The following is a 23,162-nucleotide window of genomic DNA, read 5'->3' as shown; positions in this document are numbered from 1 at the left end:
TTTTTTTTATGTACACTGAGAGCATTTGCACCAAAGACAATTTTTTGTGTGTCCAATCACACTTGGCCAATAAAGAATTCTATTCTATTCTATTCTATTCTATTCTATTCTATTCTATTCTATTCTATTCTATTCTACTCTACTCTACTCTATTCTATTCCCTATTCTAGTCCTAATTATAATTCTATTCTATTCTACTATGATTTGATTGCTTATTCTACCCTACGATTATCATTAAGTGTTGCACCTAATGATTCTTGACAAATGTCTCTTTTCTTTTATGTACACTGAGAGCATTTGCACCAAGACACAAATTCCTTGGGTGTCCAATCACACTTGGCCAATAAAGAATTTTATTCTATTCTGTTCTATTCTGTTCTGTTCAATTCAATTCAATTCTGTTAAAAGTCGCTGAGGCTGGACACCCTTCTTCTAAATCAGGTTTTTTTTTCCCCCCGCATTTCTGTTCTTTTATAGTTTGCTCCCCGTTACAGACTTCGGGAATCTTAAGTCGAGAGAAGTTCACAGCTCTCTGATCCCGGCCATTCCTTCGGGATCATTAAAAGGTCTATTTCTGGTTTAACCCAGGCAAGATGTTCCCCTCTTTTGGGCCAAGGCTCTTTAAAGATTCTCCAGAGGTCAGGAGGTGGCTCTCTCAATTTGCGTCTGGGTGGAAGTGACAGCCTGTACGTCACCCGCCCCGGTGAAATGGACCCTGGTGTTCTTGGATCAATGAGCTCAGCAGGAAGGACTTTCTGAGAAGGGCTATAAAAAAAGAAAAGAAAAAAAACCTCCAATTTTTTGGCACTTTGAGGAAAGAACGGGACGGTACTCTTGCTTCTTAAAAGTACCGATTTGGAGCCCGAGTGCCTCTTTGATTTACCGTTTGAGACATAACGATCCCTCCTTGGGTTTCACTTCATGCTCCCCTTGCGGGAAAGGCAATTCCAAACTAGAGAATAAAAAGACATTAGTTCCAGAAGGTTCTGTTCTTCCTCTCCGACGCGTCCCGTTCTTTCTGCTTTCGTCTTTGCAAGTTTTTTTTTTAAATCAAATCAAGGCTGCAGTTGCGGCGGGTTGTGCAAAGGAGAAAAGGGTGTGAAATCCACTTCCACCAAGGCAATGCGAAGGGTTGAGTTGGGCCCCATTCCCAGGACGTAAGCCACAGCAAACCTCTTTTGACCTTGATAAATATGTTTTTATTCAGGGGATTTCTCCTGGTCTCCCCAGTTTCTGCAAACGGCAAATGCTCTCCTCGCTCCGTAAGGAGGGTGGTACCTCGCTACTCATCGCTAACTGGTTCCAGGAGCCGCAATGAGTACCCAAAACTAGGAGTTGCAAACACATTCTTCCCGTAATGAATAGTGTGGCGAGCCATAAGGCAGCCAGCATCGACAAGTTCTAGCGTGCACGTTGAGTACCAAACCAACGGTGAGTAGTGGGACATTTTCACACAAAAATGCACTTGAGTGCCAAACTCTACGAGTTTCAAAGGAGTCGAGTACCAAGGGACTTATATCCAAATACAACGCTCTTGAAATTAAACCGCTATTTAAAAAAAACCCAGTAAACAAACAATAAACAATAGTCCAATTCAGGAACCACCAATTCAGATGCACAAGCTAATAGCAAATGACAGCTTAATCGAGGGATAGCTAAAAGTATTCCCACCGATAATGACAGGGCAAGCCCCTTTATATAAAATGACAGCAAATTTTTATTTTTGATGATGTTCCCTAGTTGGGTCATGAAACGTCCGCAAGAAAATTGCCAAGCCCAGAGAGTCCTAAGGACCACTCAGTCCTCCTTCTCCTCCTCCTCTTCTTCTCCTCCTCCTCCTCTTCCTCCACCTTCTCTCCTCCTCCTCCTCCTCTTCCTCCACCTTCTCCTCCTCCTTCCTCCTCCTCCTCTTCCTCCACCTTCTTCCTCTCCTCCTCCTCCATGACCTCCTTCCCTTCTAGCACTGATGATATTCCCTAGTTGGGTCATGAAACGTCTGCAAGAAAACCACGCAGCTCAAAGAGCACCAGGGACCCCACAGTAGTAGTCCTCCTCCTCCTCCTCCTCCTCCTCCTCCTCCTCCTTCCTCCTCCTTCCTTCTTCTTCTTCTTCCTCCTCTTCTCCTTCTTCTTCTTCCTTCTTCTTCTTCTTCCTCTTCCTCCTTCTTCTTCCTCCTCCTCCTCCTCCTCCTCCCCCTCCTCCTCCTCCTCCTCCTCCTCCTCCATGACCTATTCCCTTCTAGCACTGATGATATTCCCTAGTTGGGTCCTGAAACATCTGCAAGAAAACCACGCAGCTCAGAGAGCAACAAGGACCCCACAGTAGTAGTAGTAGTAGTAGTAGTAGTAGTAGTAGTTCTTCTTCTCTTCTTCTTCTTCTTCTTCTTCTTCCTCTTCTTCTTCTTCTTCTTCTTCTTCTTCTTCTTCTTCTTCTTCTTCTTCTTCTTCTTCTTCTTCTTCCTCCTCCTTTCTCCTCCTCCTCCTCCTCTCCTCCTCCATGACCTACTCCCTTCTAGCACTGATGATGTTCCCTAGTTGGGTCCTGAAACATCTGCAAGAAAACCATGCAGCTCAGAGAACACCAAGGACCCCACAGTAGTTCTTCTCCACCTCCTCCTCCTCCTCTTCCTCCTTCTTCCCCTCCTCTTTACGACCTACTCCCTTCTAGCCCTGATGATATTCCCTGATTAGGTCATGAAACATCTGCAAAAAGAGCACCATGGATTCCACAGTCTTTATCCTCCTCCTCTTCCACTGCACAAACCCCACTCCCTTCGAGCATGATCATGTTACATAGTTGGGTCATGAAACGTCTGCCAGGAAACCACCAAGCTCAGAGAGCACCAAGGACCCCCACAGTTCTCCTTCTCCTCCCCTCTTCCATTCCACATACTCCACCCCCATCTAGCCTGGTGATGTTACCTGCTTAGGTCACGGAACGTCTGCCAGGAAACCACCAAGCTCAGAGAGCACCACAACTTTTTGAAACGAATATTTTCAGGAGGTTGAAGGTTGAACTAATTCTGGCTCTAGGATTGCCCGGTGTCATGGCTGAAGTGCTAAATGCTAAGAGGCTGTTAGTAGGATCCTTGATGGATCACTGGATTTCGGGAGATCCTTTCCCTTGCCAAATCTAGTTTGGTCCTGTTTACGTGGAAATTAAATCTATAAAGGTCTGGAGGAAAGATGGTAGTTTTGTCTCTACATTCAGCGCTGAAGGCAAGGCAGAGAAGAAAATGCAAACAGCTCCCAGGTTTAGTTCACTTATTATTTACTTACTTATTACAATTTTATGCCACCCAGATAAGGGCACTCTGGATGACTTAACTATAGATATATAAAAGCAAAATACCCTTCATGCATCATCACAAAATCTCCAGAACCGTAAAACCTACAAACTTGAAGTTTGGCCTGTATGTTCCTCTCGGCTTCTAGGGGCTCACTAAGAAAGGATTTTTCCAAATGACCCTCAGAGCCTTAATATTTCCTAATATTATTATTATCAACACGCTCGGATGCTAAGGAGTTCTACTCCCCCTCCCCACCTGGAAAGAAATCTCTTCCAAATGCAAAACACAAACAGAGGAGTTTCACTTTCAGAGCACCAAGCAGCTTTAGTACAGAACAGTTGAGCTAAGCCACGCCCAGGCTCCTTGCTGTCTCCTTCTTGCTCACACAGCAAATACCGTTTCAGTTTCCAAACAGCCCTCAACTCTCTCGCACACTGACAGGACGCTAGCCAGGTGAATACCGAGGGAGGCTGATAGGCAGAAGCAGATCCTACCCCACCAATTTTACTCTCCAAAAATTAAGCCCGACCACACAGTTTCATTCGCAAAGCATGGGTATCGAGCTAGTAAGTTATAAAATAATAATAATAATAATAATAATAATAATAATAATAATAATAATAATAATAATAATAATAATAATAATACTTACTTTATGAGCAGCTGCCAGGGGAGAGGAGGAAGCGCTGAGAAGCCTCATGGACACTTCCAGATGTTGTGGAGGAAGGAAGAAATTGGGCACCATAATTGGCTCGGATCTGAGGAACAGGATTAAGGAACAGAACAGGCGGGGTGGGTGGTCCTCGACTTACGACGCTCCATTTAGTGAGTGTTTGAAGTTACTGGGGCTCTGTAACTTTGTTAAGGAGGATAGAAGGAAGGGGAGGAGGGAGGGAGAGAAGGAAGGAAGGGCAGAAGGAAGGAAGGAAGGAAGGAGCGAACCTGATGGCGCAGGGGTTACAGTGCAAGAGGCTGATTCCATCTCACCGCCAGCAGTTCGATCCTGACCACCTGGAGGCTGATCCATCCTTCCCTTCAAGGTCATTAAACCGAGGGTCTAGATTTTGGGGAGCAAGAGGCTGACTCTGTAAACCACTTAGAGAGGGCTGTAAAGCCCTGTGAAGGGGTATATAAGTCTAAGGGTTAGCGCTATGGCTAAGAACAAGATGGCTGAAATCTCTATTAGCCAAGTCAGGCTATTTCCCACGTTGACTCCAAATGAGGGGCACATAAATTTACTAAATAAATTGATACAACCTAGAGCTGGCACTTGTCTAGAATGACTACTACCGGTATCAGACCGTCGGGGTGATATAGTGGTGAAGGCGCTTGGCTAGAAACCAGGAGACGGTGAGTTCTAGTCCCGCCTTAGGCATGAAAGCCAGCTGGGCGACTTTGGGCCAATCACCAGGAGACGGGGAGTTCTAGTCCCGCCTTAGGCGTGAAAACCAATTGGGCGACTTTGGGCCAATCACCAGGAGACAGTGAGTTCTAGTCCCGCCTTAGGCATGAAAGCCGGCTGGGTGACTGTGGGCCAATCACCAGGAGACGGGAGTTCTAGTCCCGCCTTAGGCATGAAAACTGACTAGGTGACTTTCAGTCCAATCACCAGGAGACGGTGAGTTCTAGTCCCGCCTTAGGCATGAAAACTGACTAGGTGACTTTCAGTCCAATCACCAGGAGACAGTGAGTTCTAGTCCCGCCTTAGGCATGAAAGCCAGCTGGGCGACTTTGGGCCAATCACCAGGAGACGGTGAATTCTAGTCCTGTCTTAAGTACAAGCCAGCTAGGTGACTTTGGACCAGTCCTTCTCTATCAGCCCAACCCACCTCACAGGGTTGTTGTTGTGAGGAAAATAGGAGGAGGAAGGAGTATTAAGTATATTCGCTGACTAGAACTCTTTATAAACATAAAAAGGCAAGGAATAAAAACGTACAAGCAAATAAATACATTTTCCTCATTATCTTCTACTTGGTCTGATCTGTAGGTTGCCAAAAAAGGATACAGTGGGACGATGGGCGCGTTGAACTCTTCCGGCGGGTCTTCGTCCTCTTCTCCAGAGGAGGCCTCGATCTCCTGCAATGGGGCGCAGAGTTGGAGGTCCTCTTCTCCTTTCCCATTCGTTCCTTCTTCCCGCTGGGGGTCTCTGGGCCGGTTTCCTCTTCCTTCTGTCGCTCCTGGAGCAATCCTCCGTGCTCTCGCAAAGTCTCCTCCACCGTTGCGCGTGGAGGATGCCTCGGGAGGTCCTCCTTCCTTGACCTCCGTTGATCTTTCTTGGCCAACCTTTTGGATTTCCACCTGCCCCTCGGTTGATGGGTCTTCTTCCCCAGCTTCAAGTTGTGGTTCTTCTTCTTGAGCTCCAAGTTGTGGCTCTTCCTCCTCAGCTCCAAGTTGTGGCTCTTCTTCCTCAGCTTCAAGTTGTGGTTCTTCCTCCTCAGCTTCAAGTTGTGGCTCTTCTCCCTCAGCGTCGTTGTCCCCGTCTTCTTCTCTGAAAGGGCTGTTTCTGGATCCAGCGAGGCTGGACGCGCTCGAAGGACCCTCTTGGATCACGTCGGACACGGAGCTCCTTCCGAGGGTCCTCTCCGTCGGTGAACAGTCCCTGCCCTTCGCCGTTTGGGCCTGGTGGACTGGCTCCGGCTCGCCTTCAGACAGGAAGCTGGACCAGGGACTGGTTTTGTCCGTCACGGCGGTGATTTCGTTCAGCGTTCTCGGTTCCACGATGGCCTCCTCGTACTCTTCCTCGCTGGGGGACTGAGCGGAGTCTTCCTCCCTCCGGATCCCAGGCAGGAATCCCGAGGGAGGGGCCTTGGGGGAGTCCGCGGGGTCAAAGAATCCATACCGCGTGTCTTCTGCAGGAGGGGACTTCCCGAAATCAGCTACGGGTTCTTCACCTACCCCGGCATCCCAGAATTCATTGCTTGAGGGGGCTTGGAGCACCTGGGCTCTGGTGGCGCCATTTTCCTGCCCGCGGAGGGCCTGGTCCGCGCTGGAGAATCTGTGACCGTCTCCATGGCCTCGTGAGGTCTCTTCAGGTTGGCTTGTCGTCCGTCGATCTAAATTGGAAGAAAAGCAATCAGGAAAGAGGAAAGTATGAAGGTTTCAGCATTCGGGCAACTGCCTGCGATACCAGGGTGGCGTTAAACGTGCAAAGAACGAGGACAAAATTAATACAGGTCGTCCTTGGCTCACGATCGTTCACTTAGCGGCCGCTTGAAGTTACGACAGTACTAAAAAAAAAAAGGGCGACTTACGATCATTTTGCGTCCCCCAATGGTGACACCATCAAAATTTGGAGGCTCTGCAAATGCCTCGTATTTATGACGGTTGCAGTGTCCTTGGGGGTCACGCGATCCCGTTTTTCCGACCTTCCGACAGGCAAAGTCAACGGGGGAAGCCAGATTCACTTAACGACCTTGCTACTAACTTAATGGGATGACCCAAAGGGGCGTGGCACAAAGGCAACCCAGTCAGATAATCAGGAGGAGTCCCTTTCTTAGCTCCAACTTTGACCTCAATGTCCTGGTTACCTTCTGGGCTGGGCTGGAGAAAAACTCTCCCAGGAACAGCAGAGAATCAAGTCCAAAACAAGGTAAACACAAACAGTAACTTAAAGTCCAAACAAGCCAAACTGAAGCAATTAGTTTGGCAGGGCAGAAGCAAGAATTCCAGATGTGAAGGCATGGCAATAATTCAACACGGCTGGAAAGAAGCCAGGAACGCAGATAACCACAGTCAACACAAGATAAACTATGTTTGTTCCCAGCAGCTGCTGTACTCAGCTTGCATCTCTTTTAAACTCTCTTCCCAGGTGTGGCTAACGAAGGGAATCAGGGCCCTTTCCTCCCCCGTAAGCCATGCAACCCACGTTGCTCCCTTCTCCGTTCCTCCCTGCGTGCCCTAGGATGAAGAGGGGGTGGGCCTGGGTCTTCCTATGAACTCCCTCTCCCTTGTTCTACCTCTCCCCTGCTCTGCCCAGCCGGACTTTGCCCTTCCCCAGTTCCCTCCGCAGCCAACGGAGCCACACTCCCTTCTCCCTGTAAGCTGTTCAGCTTCCTCATCTGTCCAGACTCTGTCAGGGGCATGACACTTAACAACTGCAGTGATTCACTTAACAACTATGGCAAGAAAGGTCACATAATGGGATAGAATGAATTTAATAAATGCCTCGCTTAAGAAAAGAAATTTGGGCCTCAATTGTGGTCGTAAGTTGAGGACGATTTATACGTATCCTGCTGGTAGTACAAACACAGCACTGGCTACCCTGCAAACCAGGATTTTCAAAGCATGAACTAGCCTTGGCTGTGTCCGGCAATCCCCAATTTTTCACTGTGGAAGCTCCTTACCTCCATTGTTTCTGCTAACATTAAAATAGTTCTACAGGTAGTCCTTGACTTACAGCCCACAATTGAGCCCAAAATGTCTGCTGCTAAGCAAGGCAGTTGCTAAATGAGTTTTGTCCAAGTTTATGACCGTATTTGCCAGTTGTTAAATGGATCACTGCGCCTGTGAAATTAGTAAACATGGCTGTTAAGTGAATCTGGTTGTCATGCCCTTGTTGGAGTCTGATTCTGAGGGGGAGATTGAGCAGCTGACAGGGAGTGCAGTTTTCGTTCTTTCCGTTGTAAAATGGGGGCAGAACTCACTTAACAAATTGTCTCGCTTAGCAATGGAAACGAGGAGAGACTCGACTTGGAAATAAGGAGAAACTTTCTGACAGGGTAAACAATCAACCCATGGAACAGAAGTCACCCTCGGAAGTTGTGGGAGCGCCATCACTTGAGACCTTCAAGAAGTGACTGAAGTGCCCTCTGTCAGAAATGGTGTAGGGTCTCCCGCTTGGGTGGCGGGTTGGACTAGATGACCTACAAGGTCCCTTCCAACTCTGATGATCTATTATCTGTTGAGTTCAGTTGTGGTTAAGTCAAGGATTACCTAGGTTATGTCCACTACCAAATTTGATAGCATTGTACCAGTCATTGCTGACTTCTCCAGAGCCACTCAGAAAGTTAACTGGCACCGCCATGCCAAATGGGGGACAACTTACCGACACTCTGGCTGCCAACTTGAGAAACTTGATGAATGGGTTTCTTCTGCAGGTGGTCCTCTTCTAGATTTACCCTCCTGGAGAAAGGTGTCTGGATGTCAAGACCCTCTGCAGTGTTGCAAGGAGCATTCAAGTCTGTCAGAGGTTTGGTGAGTTTTCCGCTGAAATACCTCTGGATCTCGTCCAGCTCGTCCATGTTTTTTCTGGAATAAAAAGAGAAGAGAGAATAGAATAGAATAGAATAGAATAGAATAGAATAGAATAGAATAGAATAGAATAAGAAATATGGAGAACAGAAAATAGAATAGAAAATAATACAATAGAATATAATAGAATAGAATAGAATAAAAATAGAATAGAAAAAAATAGAATAGAAGAGAAAATAGAATAGAAATTAATAGAATAGAATAGAAATAGAATAGAAAATAATAGAATAAAAATAGAATAGAATAGAAAAAAAAATAGAAGAGGAAATAAAAGAGAAGAGAGAATAGAAAATAATAGAATAAAAATAGAATATAGAAAATAGAAGAGAATCAAATAAAATACAAAAGAAAATAATAGAGGAGAAAATAGAATAGAAAATAATAGAATAGAAAATAATAGAATAAAAATAGAAGAGGAGAAAATAGAATAGAAATTAATAGAATAGAAATAGAAATAGAAAAAAATAATAGAATAAAAATAGAATAGAATAGAATAGAAAATAGAAGAGAAAAATAAAATACAAATAGAAAATAATAGAGGAGAAAATAGAATGGAATAGAAAATAATAGAAGAACTGCAGTTGTTGTCTGGTTCTCACGACTGCTTGTTAGAAGCACCCAATTTTTGATCACCTGACCATGATGTCATGGTGTGGCCATGGTCGTAAGTGTGAATAACGGTCGTAAATCTCTTTTTTCCCCTCGTGCCCTTGTAACTTTTGAGCATACTCTAAAGGAAGGGTCGTAATTTGATGACCTCCCGCACAAGCATCCAAATTTTGATCACGTGACCAAGGAGGCCACCAACGTTGAGATGATCGTTAAAGGCGAAAAAGGGTCCCAAGTCACTTTTTTTCCAGGGCCGTCGTAACTTGGAACGGCCACTGAATGCGAGGACTGCCTCAAATCCTTTATGGGGACGTTTTACTCCCGAGTCCCCTGCTCTGCCCGCTGGGACGTGAGTGCGAAACCTTGCTGGGTCTTTTCACCTGAGCGCTCTGAAGAGCGACGTGTGGGAGGAACGGGAGAGGGCATCGAGCCCGTCTGCCGGCTCCGTCTTCTCCTCCGCTTGCTGCAACGACGTGTGGAACCGACGGACGTTCAGCACGTGCTCTTCGTACCGGGACCCGGCCCTGCGGAGGAGCGCAGGCGAAGATAAAAAGCCCTTGTGGTAAATGTATTTCCCAGAAACCCTGAACCCACAATCGAAAGGGAAGAAAAAAATGAAGAACCCAAGGAAACAGGTTTAACCGAACGACCCTTGTAACAGAAGTGAAAACACGCACACATCATGTGGAAACACGGCACACAACGAGGTAGGGTAGCTTGAAGATGTGGGCAGTCGTGTACCATGAAGCAGCAGTAAAGAAAGTGGGGTCCTCTGGTGCTCTGTGAGCTGGGTGGTTTGCTTGCAGACCTTTCGTGACCCAACTAGGGAATGTCATCAGTGTTAGGAGGGAGTAGGGTTTGCAGAGAGGAGGAGAAAGGGAAGAGGAGGAGGAGAATAAGAATAAGAATAAGAAGGAGAATGAGAATGAGAATGAGAATGAGAATGAGAAGAAGAAGAAGAAGAAGAAGAAGAAGAAGAAGAAGAAGAAGAAGAAGAAGAAGAAGAAGAAGAAGAAGAAGAAGAAGAAGAAGAAGAAGAAGAAGAAGAAGAAGAAATTATTGAGACAGCAGGAGCAGGAGCAGGAGAAGAAGAAGAAAAAGAAGAAGAAGAAGAAGAAGAAGAAGAAGAAGAAGAAGAAGAAGAAGAAGAAGAAGAAGAAGAAGAAGAAGAAGAAGAAGAAGAAGAAGAAGAAGAAGAAGAAGAAGAAGAAGAAGAAGAAAGTCTTGGCGCTCTCTAAGCTTGGTGGTTTTCTTTGCAGATGTTTCATGACCCAACTAGGTAATATCATCAGTGCTAGAAGGGAGTGGGGTTTGCAGAGAGGAGGAGGAGGAGGAGGAGGAGGAGGAGGAGGAGGAGGAGGAGGAGGAGGAGGAGGAGGATGGAGTCTTTGGCTCTCTAAGCTTGGCTATTTTCTTGAAGATGTTTCATGACCCAACTAGGTAATATCATCACTGCTAGAAAGGAGTGGGGTTTGCAGAGAGGAGGAGGAGGAGGAGAAGGAGGAGGAGGAGGAGGGGGGAGTCTTTGGCGTTCTCAAAGCTGGGTGGTTTTCTTGCAGATGTTTCATGACCCATCTAGGGAACGTCATCAGTGCTAGAAGGGGTTTGCAGAGAGGAAGAGGAGGACTGTGAGGTCTTTGATGCTCTGTGAGTTTGGTGGTTTTCTATCGGACGTTTCATGAGCCAACTAAGGTAATGTCATCAGTGCTAAGGGGAGGAGGAGGAGGAGGAGGAGGAGGAGGAGGAGGAGGAGGAGGAGGAGGAGGAGGAGGAAAACTCTGGAGTCCTTGGTGCTGTCTGAGCTGGGTTGTTTTGTTGCAGACCTTTCGTGACCCAACTAGGGAACGTCATCAGTGTTATAAGTGTATAAATACTAATGCTACAGCACTGGTGACGTTCCCTAGTTGGGTCATGAAACGTCTGCAAGAAATCCACCCAGCTTCGGAGGGCACCAAGGACTCCACAGTCCTCCTCTTCTTCCTCCTCTCTACAAATCCCTTCTAGCACTGATAAAAGTTACCTTGTTGGGTCATGAAATGTCTGTGAGAAAGCAACCATGCTCAGAGAGCCCCCAGAGTTTAACCCCGAGCTACATATATTCTCTACTATTGGTAAAGAATATTCATTCATTCATTCATTCATCCATTCATTCATTCATTCATTCACTCATTTAAATGTATAGGCAGCCCATCTCACCGTTAAGTGACACAAGAGTGGGGGGCCTAATTTGGAATTTTAGTGTATCAGAATTTTGGGGAAATACCTCAGACCCACAATCGATGGAATAGCCCCTGCCAACAAACGCCGGGGATGAAATAAGGGGTAGTTTTGCAGCCCTGGAATCATCTACTGTACCTCTGGTTTTGTCTTACCTCGCATGACTGGAAGCTTCCAGATTCTTCCACGGAGAACCTGAAAATCTGGGGGTGGCTCTCGTGGAGAAGGATGGGAATGAAGGATACGGGTCCTTCGCCTGCAAAACAAAACAGGGCCTTGAAGGTGGGAATCTGCAACCATCTGCAATCGGGCGAAAGTATGCAATGGTTGCGGTACATCGGCAGCCGGCGCAGACAGCCGCGGAATCGAATAGTGGGGAAGAACAGGGACCGGTTCGGGAGCCCGGAGAATGAACCAAACAATAAATAAACCAGTAAAATGAATGAAAGAAAAGAAGAAAGCAAAAAAAAAAAAAATGAATAGAAGAATAAATAAACGAATAAAACAAATAAACGAAGCCGTGAATTCATTAAACGATAACCCCATAAATAAATACATAAATATAAATCAAACAATAAAGGAAGAAACTCTTTCGCAGGCCGTTTTGTCCGCGCAGCACAAAAAGGCTCCCAAGAGAGACACGGGGAATGGTACGTCGAGAGGATCCTGGCGTGTTTACCTGGCGGCTCCTTCTTGCCTGCCTTTCTTCTCTCAGGTGAGTGACGCTTTCGAGCGGGGAGACGGCAACTTTGACCTGCCCTCGGCACTGCCCACTAAGGTCGGTGATGTTGTACCAGCCGCAGATGTACTGGAAGCCGGACAGCAGCGGGGAGAGGTCCACGGAGGCGAATCCTATCACCCGTTCGACGTCTGCAGGGAAAAACGGCGTGTCAGGAGCAGGAGAGGCGTTTCAGCAATTAAAATTCGCCCCTCGCCGTGAGAAACCTTGGCTGGGACCACCCCCTCCCCGCCCCCCACCCCCAGTTCCAAACGTCGGCCTGGTAAGAAAGCCAAATGGACCCTAATGGAGGGAAAAGGCAATCGACGGAGTAGAAAATGATCAGATGTTAACTTTGGAGGCTCTGGTTTAATCTGCCTTCTTCCAGATTACAGGTATATGCATATTTGAGTAGCAATAAAAACACCCCCAAATTTGGTTAGTTGGAAGCAATTGGGAATTAAAAATCTTTCCCTTGCTTTGTGAAAGGGAAGATTTCATTTTCAAACACAGAAGACGTTTATCCATTTGTTTGGTTGGTCTTTCTTTCTTTCTTTCTTTCTTTCTTTCTTTCTTTCTTTCTTTCTTTCTTTCTTTCTTTCTTTCTTTCCTTCCTTCCTTCCTTCCTTCCTTCCTTCCTTCCTTCCTTCTTCACCTCCCTTCCTCCCACTCTTCTCCCTCCCTCACATTCTTCCTTCCTTCCTTCCTCTCTTCCCTTCTTTTTTCCTTTTTCTTTCAGGTCCCTTCCTCCCACTCTTCCCTGTCTCACATCCTTCCTTCCTTCCCTTCTTCTCCTTTCTCTCTTTCACCTCCCTTCCTCCCATTCTTTCCTCTCCTTCCTTCGCATTCTTCCTTCCTTCCTCTCTTCCCTTCTTTCTTCCTTTCTCTCTTTCACCTCCCTTCCTTCCACTCTTTCTTCTCCCTCCCTCATTCTTCCTTCCTTCCTTCCCTTCTCCTCCTTTCTTTCACCTCCCTTCCTCCCACTCTTTCTTCTCCCTTCCTCACGTTCTTCCTCCTTCCCTCCCTTCCTCTCTTCCTTTCTCTCTTTTACCTCCCTTCCTTCCACTCTTTCCTCTCCTTCCTTCGCATTCTTCCTTCCTTCCTCTCTTCCCTTCTTTCTTCCTTTCTCTCTTTCACCTCCCTTCCTTCCACTCTTTCTTCTCCCTCCCTCATTCTTCCTTCCTTCCTTCCCTTCTCCTCCTTTCTTTCACCTCCCTTCCTCCCACTCTTTCTTCTCCCTTCCTCACGTTCTTCCTCCTTCCCTCCCTTCCTCTCTTCCTTTCTCTCTTTACCTCCCTTCCTACCACTCTTTCTTCTCCTTCCTTCGCATTCTTCCTTCCTTCCTCTCTTCCCTTCTTTCTTCCTTTCTCTTTCACCTCCCTTCCTTCCACTCTTTCTTCTCCCTCCCTCATTCTTCCTTCCTTCCCTTCTCCTTTCTTTCACTTCTCTTCCTCCCACTCTTTCTTCTCCCTCCCTCACGTTCTTCCTTCCTTCCTTCCTTCCTTCCTTCCTTCCTTCCTTCCTTCCTTCCTCCCTCCCTCCCTCCCTCCCTCCCCTTCCCTCCTTCCCCATAGCCACCCATCTCAATCAATAACTGAGTGACTTACAATTCCCAAAGTATAAAAACAATTAAAGGGATTTAAAAGCATTCTAAAAACCATTTTTAAAAATCCAAGTTAAAATACACAGGGCAGCCGAAATACTTGACCAGTTAACAGTGTAGGAAGTCCTTGACTAATGATCATTCGTTTAATGACTCTAAAGTTACAACGGCATGGAAAAAAAGTCACTTAGGACCAGTTTTTCACACTTATTATGATTGTTGCGGCATCCCCAGAGGAGTCATGTGAACATACTTTTGGGTGCTTAGCAACTGGCATATATTTATGTTGGATGGTGTAGCATCCCAAGGTGCCAGGACTGTCCTTTGCAACCTTCTTAGGAATTGTCATGCCCCCGTCGGAATCTGATTCGGAGGGGGAGGCCGAGCAGCTGACAGGGAGTGGAAGTGTGGCTCTGTTGGCTGTGGAGGAAACTGGGGAAGGGCAAAGTCCGGCTGGGCAGAGCAGGGGAGAGGTAGAACAAGGGAGAGGTAGTTCAGAGGAAGACCCGGGCCCACCCCCTCTTCATCCAAGGGCACGCAGGGAGGAACGGAGAAGGGAGCAACGTGGGTTGCCTGGCTTATGGGGGAGGAAAGGGCCCTGATTCCCTTCATTAGCTGCAGCTGGGAACACAAGTGTTTAAAAGGGGAAGCTGCGCATAGCAAGTTGTTGGGAGCAAACGTGAATTTATCTGGTATCGTCGTGGCTTATCTGTGTTCCTGGCGTCTTCCCAACTATGTGAGTTTTGCCGTGGTTTCAAGTCTGAAATTCCTTCTCCTGCCCAAGCAAGTTAATTACTTCAGCTTGGAGTTTGGATTTTTAGTTACAGTTTGCGTGTCCCTCGTTTTGGACAGAATTTTCTACAGTTAAAGGCTGTTCCTGGGAGAGTTTTTTTCTCTAGCCAAAGGTAACCTGGACATTGGGGGCAAAATTGGAGATAATAAAGGGACTCTGATTGCTTATCGGACTGTGTTGCCTTTGTGCCACGCCCCGGTCATCCCAGGAATCTTCTGACAAAGTCAAGGTAAAGTCAGTTGTAAGTCAAGGATTACCTGTACCCATTTACAGCTAGACACCGGCAACAATAAACACCAACAAGCAAAGGATGGATAGGTAGATAGCTTTACAGTCAATCAGCTTTTAAGAAAGATTGCTATGTTACGCTGAGACATTGCTTGTTGCCAAGGCGTTCCGATTAGTGACGGGGGTACCTGCTTTATGCCATATTTTGAAGACCAGAGTTTTCTGGGAATCCAGCAGGAGTTCATTGGAGAGTCTGCAAAGAATCACAAAAAAGAAATCAGAAATATATTTCAACGATAGCTGGAGGAAACATCACTTCCAGGCAAGTTTTTGACCACAATCAAGATTTCAGCAAAGGCATTCGACAAAGGAGACCACAACCTACTTCTTAGAAAGCTAGAAAAAAGTGGAATAGATAGCACCACCACCAGATGGACTCGCAACTGGCTGGCAAATCGTACTCAGGGAGTAGTCCTTAACGGGTCTAAGTCTACACGGAGGGAAGTAAGCAGTGGGGTGCCACAAGGTTCCGTCTTAGGCCCAGCCAGGACTCTTCAGTATCTTCATTAACGACTTAGATGAGGAAATAGAAGGGGAACTTATCAAATTTGCAGATGATACTAAGCTGGCAGGAATAGCCAACACCCAAGAAGATAGGCTCAAGATCCCGATGGATCTCGACAGACTAGAACACTGGGCCCTATCTAACAAAATGAAATTCAATGCAGAGAAAAGTAAAGTTCTACACTTAGGCAAGAAAAACCCAAAGGACCCATATGGACTGGATGAAAACCAGGCTCAATAGCAGGAACTGGGAGAGGGATCTTGGAGTCTTGGTGGACAAGCAGCTAAATAGGAGCCAGCAGCCAAAAAAGCCAACGCAATCCTAAGTTGCATTAACAGAGGGATACAATCGAGATCAAGGGAGGTACTAATACCACTCTGTAAAGCCTTAGTAAGGCCACACCTAGAGTACTGCATCCAGTTTTGGTCACCACATTATAAAAAAGAGGTTGTGACTCTGGAAAAAGTGCAGAGAAGAGCAACCAGGATGATTTTAGGGGACTGGAGGCTAAAACATCTGAAGAACATTTGCAGGAACTGGGCCTGGCTAGTCTAGGAAAGAGAAGGACCAGAGGAGACATGATAGCGGTCTTCCAATATTTGAGGGGCTGCCACAGAGAGGAGGAAGGGGTCAAACTATTCCCCAAAGCCCCCGAAGGCCAGACAAGGAACAATGGATGAAAACTGATCAAGGAGAGATTCAACCTGGAAATAAGGAGAAACTTTCTGACAGTGAGAACAATCAGCCCATGGTACAGAAGTTGCCCTTGGACGTTGTGGGAGTGCCATCACTTGAGACTTTCAAGAAGAGCCTGGACTGCCATTTGTCAGAAATGTGGTGTAGGGTCTCCCGCTTGGGTGGGGTGGGGGGGTTGGACTAGATGACCTACAAGGTCCCTTCCAACTCTGATTATCTGTTACCTGTTAGGAGAAGCAAAACATCTTCAAAAGAAAAAGTCCAGCTGCTTCCTGAAAAAGCACCTTTGGGACAGGTCTTTGGCGTATTTGTGACAATACTTCTGATGTCTTACATGCAATCAATCGATCAATCAAACATTTATTGACAATGCACAACATGTGCACAATGAAATTGAAATTACCTTGTCTGCAGCTGAAAGTCCCAAATAGGGGAATCTGTGTTTTCTACTGTTGAGGTGGTGATGGGGTTATCGACATCAGTGGCCACGAAAGACACGTAGTAGCTACAGGGTGACGTTACTCCCTGCTCTGCAAGACGAGTACTCCCTGAAAGCGAGTGATTTAGAATCAGTTTGCAGCCACTGCTTTGCGTTCTACGACAATTTCGATCACAAAGGAACAAAAGTCAATCAGAAGAGATCTGGAAGGGATCTTTCAGTGCCGCTGCAACTTCAAACAGCCCCTAAATGAGCTGTTGTAAGTTGAGGACTCGCTGTACGGTGTAGTTCTCGACTTACAATCATTTGTTTAGTGACCGTTTGAAGTTAAGAACAGCGCTGAAAAAAAAAAAAGGAACTTATGACATTGTAGTATTTCCCCAAGGTCATGTGATCCAAATTCGAACAGCTGCCAACTGACTTGTACTTATGCCAGTTGCAGTGCCCCAGTGTCATTCTGATCCCCTTTTGCAAATGTCTGACAAGCAGCGTCAATGCCAGGTTCGCTCAATGACCATGGTAGCAATTGCAGTGGTTTACTGAACAAACCTGGCAAGGAAGGACGTAAAACTCACTTAATGACCGTCTTGCTTAGCAGTGGCATTTGGGGCTCAGTTGTGGTCGTAAGTCCAGGATTTGCAACCTCTTTGTTTCCTGTAGTTGCATTTCATTGCAGATTCTCCTCTAGTGACCAGAGGAGTTAAAAAAAAAAAAAAACTCCAGATAATAGTATTAATTTTTTTTCCCCGGAGGCTAATTCTGTTTTTCTGCCCTGGGTGGCCTTTTGCACCATCAATGGCTTTTCCCTTGCACCAATGGCTGTCCTTTTCCAGCACCTGCCCACTGTACTTTCAACTAAGGCATGTTCTCATCCTTGTCCAAAGAAAGTTATTATATAAAAATAAGCAAATCTGCCCACTTCTGGTTTATACTGCAAAATCTTGGACTCCCTTCTAATAAAACTCTACAGCTGTGGCTCTGACCAATATGGAGCGGAATAGAATAAGAACAGAATAGAATAAAATAGAATAGAAATATGAAAGAGAATAAAATAGAATAGAAATATGGAATAGAATAGAAATATGGAATTAGAATAGAATAGAAATATGGAATAGAACAGAAATACGGAATGGAATAGAATAGAAATATGGAATAGAACAGGTTTTCCAGCATTTGAGGGGCTGCCCCAAAGAAGAGGGAGGTCAATCTGTTATCCAAAGCCCCCGAAGAGGCAGGACAAGAAGCGACGGATGGAAACTCATCCAGGAGAGAAACCAACCTGGAATTAAGGAGAAACTTACCAACAGTGAGGACAATTAACCAGTGGAACAGCTTCCCTCTACAAATGGTTGGTGGTCCATCACTGGAGGTTTTTAAGAAGAAGCTGGAGTGGACAGCCATTTATCTGAAGGTATAGAGTAGGGGTGTCCAACCGTGGCAACTTTAAGACTTGTGGACTTCAACTCCCAGAATCCCTCAGCCAGCAAAGCAGAGGTCTACAACCTCGGCCATTTTAAGACTTGTGGACTTCAACTCCCAGAATTCCTCAGCCAACTGGCTGAGGAATTCTTGGGAGTTGAAGTCCACAAGTCTTAAAGTTGCCAAGGTTGGACACCCCTGGTATAGAGCAAGGCTCTTGGCAAGTTTAAGACTTGTGGACTTCAACTCCCAGAATCCTCAGCCAGCAAAGCAGAGGTCTCCAACCTCGGCCATTTTAAGACTTGTGGACTTCAACTCCCAGAATTCCTCAGCCAACTGGCTGAGGAATTCTGAGTTAAGTCCACAAGTCTTAAAGTGCCAGGTTGGACACCCCTGGTATAGAGCAAGGCTCTTGGCAAGTTTAAGACTTGTGGACTTCAACTCCCAGAATCCCTCAGCCAGCAAAGCAGAGGTCTACAACCTCGGCCATTTTAAGACTTGTGGACTTCAACTCCCAGAATTCCTCAGCCAACTGGCTGAGGAATTCTGGGAGTTGAAGTCCACAAGTCTTAAAGTTGCCAAGGTTGGACACCCCTGGTATAGAGCAAGGCTCTTGGCAAGTTTAAGACTTGTGGACTTCAACTCCCAGAATCCCTCAGCCAGCAAAGCAGAGGTCTTCCAACCTCGGCCATTTTAAGACTTGTGGACTTCAACTCCCAGAATCCCTCAGCCAGCAAAGCAGAGGTCTCCAACCTCGGCCATTTTAAGACTTGTGGACTTCAACTCCCAGAATTCCTCAGCCAGCTGGCTGAGGAATTCTGGGATTGAAGTCCACAAATCTTAAAGTTGTCAGTTGGACACCCCTGGTATAGAGCAAGGCTCTTGGCAACTTTAAGACTTGTGGACTTCAACTCCCAGAATCCTCAGCCAGCAAAGCAGAGGTCTCCAACCTCGGCCATTTTAAGACTTGTGGACTTCAACTCCCAGAATTCCTCAGCCAGCAAAGCAGAGCTCTCCAACCTTGGCCATTTTAAGACTTGTGGACTTCAACTCCCAGAATTCCTCAGCCAGCTGGCTGAGGAATTCTGGGATTTGAAGTCCACAAGTCTTAAAGTTGTCAAGGTTGGACACCCCTGGTATAGAGCAAGGCTCTTGGCAACTTTAAGACTTGTGGACTTCAACTCCCAGAATCCCTCAGCCAGCAAAGCAGAGGTCTCCAACCTCGGCCATTTTAAGACTTGTGGACTTCAACTCCCAGAATCCCTCAGCCAGCAAAGCAGAGCTCTCCAACCTTGGCCATTTTAAGACTTGTGGACTTCAACTCCCAGAATTCCTCAGCCAGCTGGCTGAGGAATTCTGGGATTTGAAGTCCACAAATCTTAAAGTTGTCAGGTTGGACACCTGGTATAGAGCAAGGCTCTTGGCAACTTTAAGACTTGTGGACTTCAACTCCCAGAATCCCTCAGCCAGCAAAGCAGAGGTCTCCAACCTCGGCCATTTTAAGACTTGTGGACTTCAACTCCCAGCTGGCTGAGGAATTCTGGGCGTTGAAGTCCACAAGTCTTAAAGTTGCCAAGGTTGGACACCCCTGGTATAGAGCAAGGCTCTTGGCAAGTTTAAGACTTGGGGATTTCAACTCCCAGAATTCCTGAGCTGAAGGAGGAATTCTGGGAGTTGAAGTTCACAAGTCTTAAAGCTGTCAAGTTTGAAGACCCCCACCCCTGGTTTAGGTATTTCAATGTTGGAAGTTTACAATGATTTTTTTTTTTTAATTTGAATTTTATTTGGAATTCTTTATTGGCATTGTACGTATATACACAGTCTGCATACAACGAAATTCACGTAACCCCCAGACCAGACCCAACATGGACACACACACACACGACAATCCCCAAACAATCAAAAAACTTACAGTGAAGTATTGTGGGAGGCCAAGATACCAAATATACGGAGGGAAGCAAATATAACTTGAATACCAAAAAGAAGAATCAGATAGTACACAAATTTAAAAAAAAAACAACCCTAGAGACCAATATTGCTACTAAATGCAGACGGTAAGCTATAGGCTTCAATAATTGCAGAAAGATTAAAATGACTTTATATTCACCAGACCAGAATGGAATTTTTACCCCAAAAGGGCAAATTAAAAATAATATGAGAATTCTCCTGAAGACTTTTGGGAGTATTGTGAAGTACATTCCGATTAATCCAGTTTAATCTAGCTGTGCTGGCATTGGGCACAAATTATCGGAGCGCATCCGGACAGAACAACTGGGAGGGCTTTTTTTTTGAGAAACAGCCTCGGTGTGCGCAGCAGCGCAAGGGCCAAGACAACAACTGGTTGTGGGAGGAAATTCTAGGAATTAAGCTCAGCAGAATCAAAAGCAGAACAAAAGGTTATTTCGTGGATCACCTCCTCCTACTCCCAGCTTGGCTGAATTGCAAACCCTTGCATTTTTAGTCTACAGGTAATCCTCAGTTTATAACAGTTCGCTTAGTGGCCATTTGAAGTTACAGTGGCACTGAAAAATTGATTGAATTGTTAAAACATCGGACACGGCGGGATCGTCCTGACATTCCTTTTTGTCATGCATGTTATAATATATAATACATATTTTTTATACATTTGTATACCCAACAAGACGGACACAGACTCCAGAGGGTAATTAGGACTCCAGAAAAAACAATGGCTACCAACCTGCCTTCCATGGAGGACCTGTTTATACTGCGTAAGTCAAAAAGAGAGTTGTGAAAATATCTACAGGCCCCTCACATACCGGACATTGACTGTTTCAACTCCTTCCCTCAAAACGACGCTATAGAGCCCTGCACACCAGAACAACTAGACACAAGGATGGTTTTTTCCCCACAAAGGCCATCACTCTGCTAAACAAATAATTCCCTCAACGCTGTCCACTACTATCATTGTTAATCTTCTTATCATTCCTTATCGCGCATCGCCTCCCACTTGTGATTGTATGATTGTAACTTTGTTGCTTGAATCCTTACGATTTATATAGACTGTTTCCTAGTATGACTTGATTGCTTACTGTACCCTATGAATATCATTAAGTGTTGCACTTTATGATTCTGGACTCTTGACGAATGGATCGTCTCTTTTATGTACACTGAGAGCATTTGCACCAAGACAAATTCCTTGTGTGCCCAATCCCACTTGGGCAATAAAGAATTCTATTCTATTCTGTTCTATTCTATTCTATTCCTAATTCTTATTTCATTTCTACTCTTCTACTCTACTCTACTCTACTCTACTCTATATTCTATTCTATTCTCTATTCCTAATTCTTATTTCTATTCTATTCTATTCTATTCTATTCTATTCTATTCTATATTCCTAATTCTTATTTCTATTCTATTCTATTCTATTCTATTCTATTCTATTCTATTCTATTCTATTCTATTCTATTCTATTCTATTCTATTCTATTCCATTCCATTCCTAATTCTTATTTCTATGCTTTTTTATTCTATTCTTTATTCTATTCCTAATTCTCTATTCTATTCTATTCTATTCTATTCTATTCTATTCTATTCTATTCTATTCTATTCTATTCTAGTCTAGTCTATTCTAGTCTAGTACGATTTGATGGCTTATTCTACCCTATAACTATCATTAAGTATGGTACCTGATGATTATTGACTCTTGACGAATATATTTTTTCTTTTATGTGCACTGAGAGCCTTTGCACCAAAGACAAATTCCCTGGGTGTCCAATCATACCTGGCCAAGAAAGAATTCCATTCCATTCTACACTATGAGGCACGACCGACACGGGCTTACCTTTTAAGCATAGGTGCATGGCTCTTTCCACGAGAATGGTCACGGCGAATGTGTCCTCCAGATCACAGGCAGCAGGTTTGTCCTGGGACACTTTGTCGACGGAAGGGTTTGCTTCCGAGCGGACTTCCAACTCCTGCTCTGCTTCCTTCTTCTCTCCTTCAACACTGCTGCTGCTGTTGCTGCTGCCGTTGTCCTCTTCATGGTTCCCAGACCCTCCACATGGACTAGGAGTCACCGTGAGGTGAACGCGCAGCGCGGCTCCCCCCAGGTTGGCAGCATTGCGTCGGAACAAGGGAAAAACACCTGCAACAAGGGGAGGAATTTAGGCTCGGTCGAAATGCAGATCTCACCCCGCTGAGAAAAACCCGCTAGGTTTTCTACGGGGGGACCCCAGGCTGACTCTGCCGTTGGCTCCAGGGGCTGTAGAATCGCCCTTCGGTTGAACCAACTTTTATAAACATTTCTGAAAATCGGGCTAGCGACTGTCTCTAAAACCTTTATAAACATACCGCTGACCGTTTTCTTCTTTCGGGAGCTTTCCGCCAGCGGTGCCAGGTCCACGTAGGCTGATCCGATCAAGCGGTCGGTATCTAGCGGTCTTTCCCCGTCGCCATCTTTGCCGTAAGCTCGCCACACCTGGAGTTCCAGTTTTTCTTCCCTGAGGTACCAGAATAACGCTGGACCAGACCGGAGCTCCGTTCGGTTGGGTTTCTTAAACACGACAGTCCCGTGTTTTTCACCTTCCGTTAATTTCGGCCTCCGAAGTGAAGTCCAAGCGGCTTCTTGATCGTAGAGCTTATAGCGCAGGTAACAATAGATGTTTTTATTTAAGTGTGTTTCTCCTGCGAGGAACAGGCTGTGGAGCGGCAGCCACAGCCGCGGAGTAGCAATAGACACACGGAGCGGTGTCGGAGGGGCCTGGCCTTCACTCTCGCTATCCTCCCACGGATCCTCGGAGTAGGTTTCCTTCCAGTTCCACCCTAAACGGTCGCCAGTCTCTAGGACACGTTCTCGGTCTCCGGGACGAACAAAGGCAACCGAAATCTCCAAACCTCCCACGATGCTCTGCGTGACGTTTGCACGCCGTGAGGCCAAGAGATCCTCTGGGAGAATGACGGGGTACCAACCTCTGAGGCCTGCGAGGAAACACAAAAAAGAGAAGTTTTTGTAAAAATAAAATAAAAATAAAAACAATAAAACCATTCATTTTGCAAAGGCCCTGGTTTGAACCCCGCTTTTCAGCCCGGCAATTTCCCAACAGTCTCTTGAATATCCAGGCCCCTTGAAAGAATTTAGAGCAGGGGTCCCCGTACGTGGCAACTTTAAAGGCTTGTGGACTTCAACTCCCAGAATTCCTGAGCCAGCAAACCTTTGGACTTCAACTCCCAGAATTCCTCAGCCAGCAAACCTTTGGACTTCAACTCCCAGAATTCCTCAGCCGGCAAACCTTTGGACTTCAACTCCCAGAATTCCTGAGCCAGCAAACCTTTGGACTTCAACTCCCAGAATTCCTCAGCCAGCAAACCTTTGGACTT

The 23,162-nt window shown here is 45.8% G+C and overlaps 1 protein-coding gene and 1 long non-coding RNA gene across 2 annotated transcripts in view; one reads left to right on the top strand and one right to left on the bottom strand.

The window, feature by feature from the left end:
- C2CD3 (C2 domain containing 3 centriole elongation regulator) overlaps window positions 1-23,162 on the bottom strand; it is a 78,110-nt gene that overhangs the window by 8,858 nt on the left and 46,090 nt on the right. Inside the window, exons 23-32 of the mRNA XM_087937848.1 lie at window positions 22,137-22,763; window positions 21,628-21,930; window positions 16,372-16,516; window positions 14,896-14,960; window positions 12,045-12,235; window positions 11,521-11,621; window positions 9,529-9,672; window positions 8,334-8,536; window positions 5,295-6,342; window positions 3,942-4,047 (exon numbers count right to left, since the gene is read on the bottom strand). Coding sequence (XP_087793974.1) covers window positions 3,942-4,047; window positions 5,295-6,342; window positions 8,334-8,536; window positions 9,529-9,672; window positions 11,521-11,621; window positions 12,045-12,235; window positions 14,896-14,960; window positions 16,372-16,516; window positions 21,628-21,930; window positions 22,137-22,763 — 2,933 coding nt within the window. The remainder of the gene's footprint in view (window positions 1-3,941; window positions 4,048-5,294; window positions 6,343-8,333; window positions 8,537-9,528; window positions 9,673-11,520; window positions 11,622-12,044; window positions 12,236-14,895; window positions 14,961-16,371; window positions 16,517-21,627; window positions 21,931-22,136; window positions 22,764-23,162) is intronic.
- Window positions 12,380-14,644, top strand: LOC148125220 (uncharacterized). The gene is made up of 2 exons (XR_015744396.1): window positions 12,380-12,478; window positions 14,539-14,644. It is a non-coding gene; the product is annotated as an uncharacterized LOC148125220 (long non-coding RNA).

Source organism: Pseudonaja textilis, chromosome 7 (genome assembly GCF_049901715.1).
Source record: "Pseudonaja textilis isolate UNSWEBS1 chromosome 7, rPseTex1.2, whole genome shotgun sequence".
Taxonomy (NCBI): domain Eukaryota; kingdom Metazoa; phylum Chordata; class Lepidosauria; order Squamata; family Elapidae; genus Pseudonaja; species Pseudonaja textilis.
The sequence above is the reverse complement of the archived record's forward strand: the minus strand, read 5'-3'. Positions and strand labels throughout refer to the sequence as shown.